Raw genomic sequence first — 6,094 nt, 5'->3', positions numbered from 1 at the left:
CTTGAAGCAGTTCTCCTCGTAGATGCTGTTCCACACTCTCCAGGCTGAAGGACCTTTATATCCAGTGAATTTCTCTGGATTCAGCAGCAGATCAACGTACTCAGCATCTGGAGACGTTTCATCTGACACACACAGACACACACAGACACACACAGACACACAGTAAAGAAAAGGCTTCATGGTCGTTGACTCAAGCTGAACAAACAACATGTGATTTGTTTGTTCTAAGAGCCTCATTGCGTTGACACACACAGGAGTTGTGTTGGGTTGATGATGTTGTTGAGTGTCTCAGGTCAAACTGAGGAACTCACCATCCAGCTCACAGAACTGGTCCTGAGCGTCGTCGTGTCTCGCCCAGTCAGCAAACGCCTCCTTACTCCGGTTACTGAAACAAGGGTCAGGGTTAGGGTCAACCAGTCAGAGCGTGAAGAGGAACACGGTCTCCACATGTCAGAGTCTCCAGTGGTTCTCTGTAGATATGTCAACTGTGGATTCTGACTGTTTCAAAATGAAACAAAGAACGTTTATAATTCTCATAAAGCATAAGATCTCTCACTTGGTGTGTTGCTTCACTGCTGTGTTGTGTAACTGTGTGCAGGGATATCATCCATAAGGTTTTTACCATCCACACAGTCAGACCTCATAGTTGCTGCTGCAGTTCTCTGTCACATGAACTTTGAACCTGTCACTCAGAATCTGTGGCACATGTTGGTCTACTGCCATCAACTCATTTGAGGTCACTGTGACCTTTGACCTCTGACATGGAATCAGTTCATCTTAACTTTCCACAGCATATCAAGTAGAACTTGATATCAAGTAGAACTTGATATGCTGTGTTCAAAGAGCTTCAGCCTAGAGGACAGAATGTGTGTGTGATGTGGAGAGCAGGTAAACTGACCCTGGTTTCATCTCACAGGTCTGATCATGTGACACACAGTAGAATTATTGTTCTATATTGGAGTTTAATATGCAATGTCGCTTTTTTTTTCTTTTATTGACACAACTTGGTTTTTATCAGGTCCTCCCTCCGCCTGCTGCTGGTGGCTCGTGGGAAACCAGCAGCAGTGGAGCAGGAGGGGGAGCAGGAGGTGGAGCAGGAGGTGGAGCAGGAAGTGGAGCAGGAGGTGGAGGGGGAACAGGAGGTGGAACAGGAAGTGGAGCCTGAGGTGGAGCCGGAGGTGGAGCAGGAGCAGGAGGTGGAGCAGGAGGTGGAGGGGGAACAGGAGGTGGAGCAGGAGGGGGAGCAGGAGGTGGATCAGGAGGGGGAGCAGGAGGGGGAGCAGGAGGTGGAGCAGGAGCAGGAGGTGGAACAGGAAGTGGAGCAGGAGGTGGAGCAGGAGGGGGAGCAGGAGGTGGATCAGGAGGGGGAGCAGGAAGTGGAGCAGGAGGGGGAGCAGGAGGTGAGGCAGGAGGTGGAGCAGGAGGTCCTCTCACCTGAGGGTGCTGTTGATGGCTCCCAGCTCGATGGCCTGCTCACAGTCCGTCAGGTCCAACCTCGTGGTCGCTGCCGGGGAGTACTGCAGAGAGGAAAGAAGGGTTAGCATGCTAATGCTAACCACACTGATGATAACTACATCATGATTTCTCCTAGATAAACAAATATCAGCGAGCAGTTTCAAACCGACGTCCTCGACATGAGCAACAAGAACCCAGGAACAAGTTGTTCAAGAAAACCAAACCACACCGTGCTGCATGTCTGTGACACACAAGTGCTGCTAAGCTACATTCCTCTGTTGTTCCAGTCTGAAGAGGTGTGTGTTTAGTTTGTGGAGGAAGATGTGTAGACTTTCTGTCCTGATGTCCACGTGGAGCTCGTCCCACCTTCAGGACCCGGGACAGGACACTCCATAGCAGCAGTAATGTGACAGTGTGGGCGGAGCTTAGGTCACGATCAACCTGTCGAGCTCATGATGGGTTTGGATTTTAAAATTCTGCTGGGATGGCACAAATTCCAGTTCCTCTTCAAACTGGCCCGCGGACTGGAACCCTGAACCCTGATGAGTCGAGTCCAGATGTTCAAACACATCTCGTTCATAACAAGACAAACATCTAGAAAACCCTGAGTCCTCAGCCTCTGCATGGAAACTGTCCAACAGATAAGACCAGCGTGTGTGAGAGTGTGTGTGCTTGTGTGTTTGTGTTGCAGGGAATCAGCTGATGAGACGGAAAGTGCTGCAACCACTGCAGCTGCTCCTTCACTCCATTGAACAAATACCAGCCACGGCAGCTCACTCCGGTCTGGGGACATTTTCTAAAGAAGCCTCCTGAACGCACGTCAAGGGTCTGTATTTATAAAAAGGACTTTTCTAGTCTTGATGACACTAAAAGCTCTTTACTCCATCACCCATTCACACAAACATTCACACAATGCCTCTACATGTAGCCCTCTGTTCTGTGGGGGGGGGGAAACATGGGGGTCAAAACGTTCCCCAAGGACACTGGTGGGAAAGACTGGGATCGAACCGCCGACCTCAGGTCAGAGGAGGGGCGACCCTTTAAAGACACTCACCTTGTTGTAGTTCCCAGACTTGATGCCGAAGGGGATCTTACTCTGTCAAAGAAACCATAAGGAAATTAGTCCTCCACCTGAAACTGATCATGTGGTTGAACTGGTGTTGGATGAATAACTTTGGTATTAATACAGATTAAATACAGATTAGATACATATGTGACTATGAACATGTGTCAGAGTGGTTCACCTCAGGACAGGGCTCCACGTGACAGTCTTTGATTGAACAGTGTCCGTCATCGGGCCAGAAAGGACACGGCCGCCTCAGGTTCACCTATAGGACACACAGACACACAGACACACACACACACAGACACAGACACACAGACACACACACACAGACACAGACACACAGACACACAGACACACACACACAGACACACACACACACACAGACACAGACACAGACACAGACACACAGACACACACACACACAGACACAGACACACAGACACACACACACAGACACACAGACACACAGACACACACACACACAGACACAGACACACAGGTCAGAGAGGAGATATCATCATCCCACTGGGATGGGTACCACACCCCAGTAGAACCAGATAGAACACTGAGGCAGCTGACCTGAGATTGAAGATCATAACTAAGATGGAAACCTAGGACCCCCCCCCCCCCAGTCCAATAACCTGACTAAGTAAAGTATCTTCAGAAAGTGTGACATTTGGTATTAAATCTTAAAGAAGGACTTAACACTTAACACAGTGTCCTGAGAGCTCCTACCCTGTAGTATCTGAAGTAGTCTCTCTCCGTCAGCTTCTTGATTCGAGGGTAAATCTTGAAGTTGTTGAAGACGTCGATGCTTTCCACGTCACAGAAGCAGTCGTCCAGAACGCCCGTGAGCTGGAGGCGGAGCCGAGAGGAGCAGAGTTAACGTGGGGATGGAGCAGCTACACAGGTTTGTCAGAATGTTTTCAACCAGTTGTTGTCGTGAATTCTGTGTGTTTACATCCACACCAGTTCTAAGACTCATCACTATGGTCTGGCTTCACAGCAGGTGGTGTGTACACAGACAGACCACTCCCTTACATTATTAATCCACCTGTAACCTGAACCCACGTGATGCAGACAACTCCTCCACCCGGTCAACGCAGAGGGCTCAGTGTGGAGTCTGAGGCCATCGATGAGTAAACAGAGGAAGGGGCCGACCCCCCCCCCCCCCCCAGCAGGTGAGCAGCCATCAGCTGTGGTCCCACAGTAAACACCTGATTTACCAGCTTGAGCTCTGAACACACACTGTAGCTTTTTACACACACAACAAACTGATTCTTTATCTTCTCACACTCCTCATGAAGCCAATAAACATCAGAAAAATTATAATTTAAACTAAATGGTATTTAAACGACCTGATTCAGTGAAGCCATTTTTGCAAGAGGACATTTTGAGCCAGTTTGTGAATGACTGGTTCAAAGTGAGTGAGGTGACGTTCACTGTTGCTCTAATGTCAAATGTTCAGATCAGAGTTTTTACACGTGTGTAAAACATGTAATCAAAGTAAAAATACTTTATCCAGAAGCCTCTTCTGTCTCTCTTTAAACTCTACTCTTGACTACAGCTTTATTCGGGTAACGTTGCAACATTATTTTTGAAATAATCGTGAGAGATTTTTTTTGAGGTTAGGTTAATATTTTGAACATGTTATAAAAGGGAATTCATATATTCCACTAAGAAAGGGAACCACAGACAGGTGAACATCCTAACAGCTGTTCAAACTAAATAAATCATGACTGGAAAGAAGAGGTGAATATTGTTTTCTTCAACGTGTTCTTAAACAAATCAAACAGCTGTTTCAGATGCATCACACACACATGGAGTCAGCTGTGGACTCTGTGGTGAGCAGGAGAATCCACATTCAGAAGCTATCGTATTATTTCCCTGCCCTGAGTCCAGCTGCTCACAAACACCTGGAACGTGTCAGCATGACACACAAACACACACAAACACACACAGCTGACCTCAGATCGCAGCAGTCCACCGAGCCCCAGGCAGGTCAGGAGGAGCCACACAGCTCTCAGCATGTTGCCGCTGATCTCAGGTCAGGACCTCAGGTGAGGATCTCAGGTCAGAACAACCACCGGTGAACCTGGAGTCTGAGTCCTGATCAGTCTGAGCTGTCAATCAACTCTCACCACAGACCCGCCCACTCACCATGACACAAACCGCCCCCTGACCGTAGACCCGCCCCCTGTAGTCCTGCGTGCTGTGAGTGGGCCGGAAGCAGCCGCTGAGGTCAGAGCAAAGAACTACAACTCCCATGAGACACCTGCGGCTGGGGAACCAGCGATTCAGATGGCAGCACAGCCAATCAGAGAAGACCACGCTTTGCTACTCGATGACTTCTATGACAATCTGAAGAGCTCAGTTTAGACCAGTATTCAAATCAGAAGATGGAATAAGTCCGATATGTAATCTTAACGTTACATTCTCTGAGTATTAGTTACTCTAATTATTATTAAATGAAACTTAATATAATGAGTCAGTTAAATCTGACATGTCAAAAGGTTTTAAAAAATGAATACTGGAATTTCTGACGACAAAAGTCAGACACACACACACACACTGTTGCAACTAGCTAGCATCACAAACAGACACACAGCTACCTTGCATCACACACAAGGTTGCACTTAGCTAGCATAACAAACACACTTGCAACTAGCTAGCATCACAAACACACACAGCTAGCTAGCTAGCATCACACACACACACAGCTAGCTAGCTAGCGTCAAACACACACAGCTAGCTAGCTAGCGTCAAACACACACACAGCGAGCTAGCTAGCATCACACACATACACAGCTAGCTAGCTAGCATCACACACACGGTGCCGTCCCTTGAGGGGGGCAGTAGAAACCGTTGCACCGTGTCCCTCCCTGGTCGAAGCCGGGGGTCGGAGCCCCTCGCCCCGCTGCGCCCCCGCGGTCCCCGGGTCACTCACATGGCAGAAGCAGCTCTGCTCCGGGCTGCCGGCGGCTCCGCTCCGGGGCTCGCTGCTCCGGGTCGGGGTCTCGACCTGATTGTGTTGGAACCAACCGAGAACCAAGTTCCCGTAGAACCAGGCCAGCAGCAGAACCCCGAGCGCCGGGAGAGTGACCCTCCACATCCCTCTGCTGGCGGGACGCGGACCCACTGAGGTGTCCTCCCGGGTCCAGGGACGAAGACGCAGTGAGGTGTCCTCCCGGGTCCAGGGACGAAGACGCAGTGAGGTGTCCTCCCGGGTCCAGGGACGAAGACGCAGTGAGGTGTCCTCCCGGGTCCAGGGACGAAGACGCAGTGAGGTGTCCTCCCGTGTCCAGGGACGAAGACGCAGTTAAGTGTCCTCCCGGGTCCAGGGACGAAGACGCAGTGAGGTGTCCTCCCGGGTCCAGGGACGAAGACGCAGTGAGGTGTCCTCCCGGGTCCAGGGACGAAGACGCAGTGAGGTGTCCTCCCGTGTCCAGGGACGAAGACGCAGTGAGGTGTCCTCCCGGGTCCAGGGACGAAGACGCAGTGAGGTGTCCTCCCGGGTCCAGGGACGAAGACGCAGTTAAGTGTCCTCCCGGGTCCAGGGACGAAGACGCAGTG

At 50.2% G+C, this 6,094-nt stretch overlaps 1 protein-coding gene across 2 annotated transcripts in view; it reads right to left on the bottom strand.

Moving 5' to 3' along the window:
- ero1b (endoplasmic reticulum oxidoreductase 1 beta) overlaps positions 1-5,804 on the bottom strand; it is an 11,165-nt gene extending 5,361 nt beyond the window's left edge. Inside the window, exons 1-7 of one of the 2 annotated variants that reach the window (XM_062387556.1) lie at positions 5,469-5,804; positions 3,257-3,376; positions 2,700-2,783; positions 2,510-2,551; positions 1,435-1,517; positions 312-385; positions 2-122 (exon numbers count right to left, since the gene is read on the bottom strand). In XM_062387556.1, the coding sequence (XP_062243540.1) occupies positions 2-122; positions 312-385; positions 1,435-1,517; positions 2,510-2,551; positions 2,700-2,783; positions 3,257-3,376; positions 5,469-5,633 (689 nt within the window). In that variant the 5' untranslated portion in view covers positions 5,634-5,804. Of the gene's footprint in view, position 1; positions 123-311; positions 386-1,434; positions 1,518-2,509; positions 2,552-2,699; positions 2,784-3,256; positions 3,377-4,488; positions 4,661-5,468 lie in introns of those variants that run through there. The other variant, XM_062387557.1, reaches the window with a different exon arrangement.
- Positions 5,805-6,094: the final 290 nt, after the last annotated feature.

The sequence above is a fragment of the Platichthys flesus genome, chromosome 5, assembly GCF_949316205.1.
Source record: "Platichthys flesus chromosome 5, fPlaFle2.1, whole genome shotgun sequence".
NCBI classification, from domain to species: domain Eukaryota; kingdom Metazoa; phylum Chordata; class Actinopteri; order Pleuronectiformes; family Pleuronectidae; genus Platichthys; species Platichthys flesus.
The sequence above is the reverse complement of the archived record's forward strand: the minus strand, read 5'-3'. Positions and strand labels throughout refer to the sequence as shown.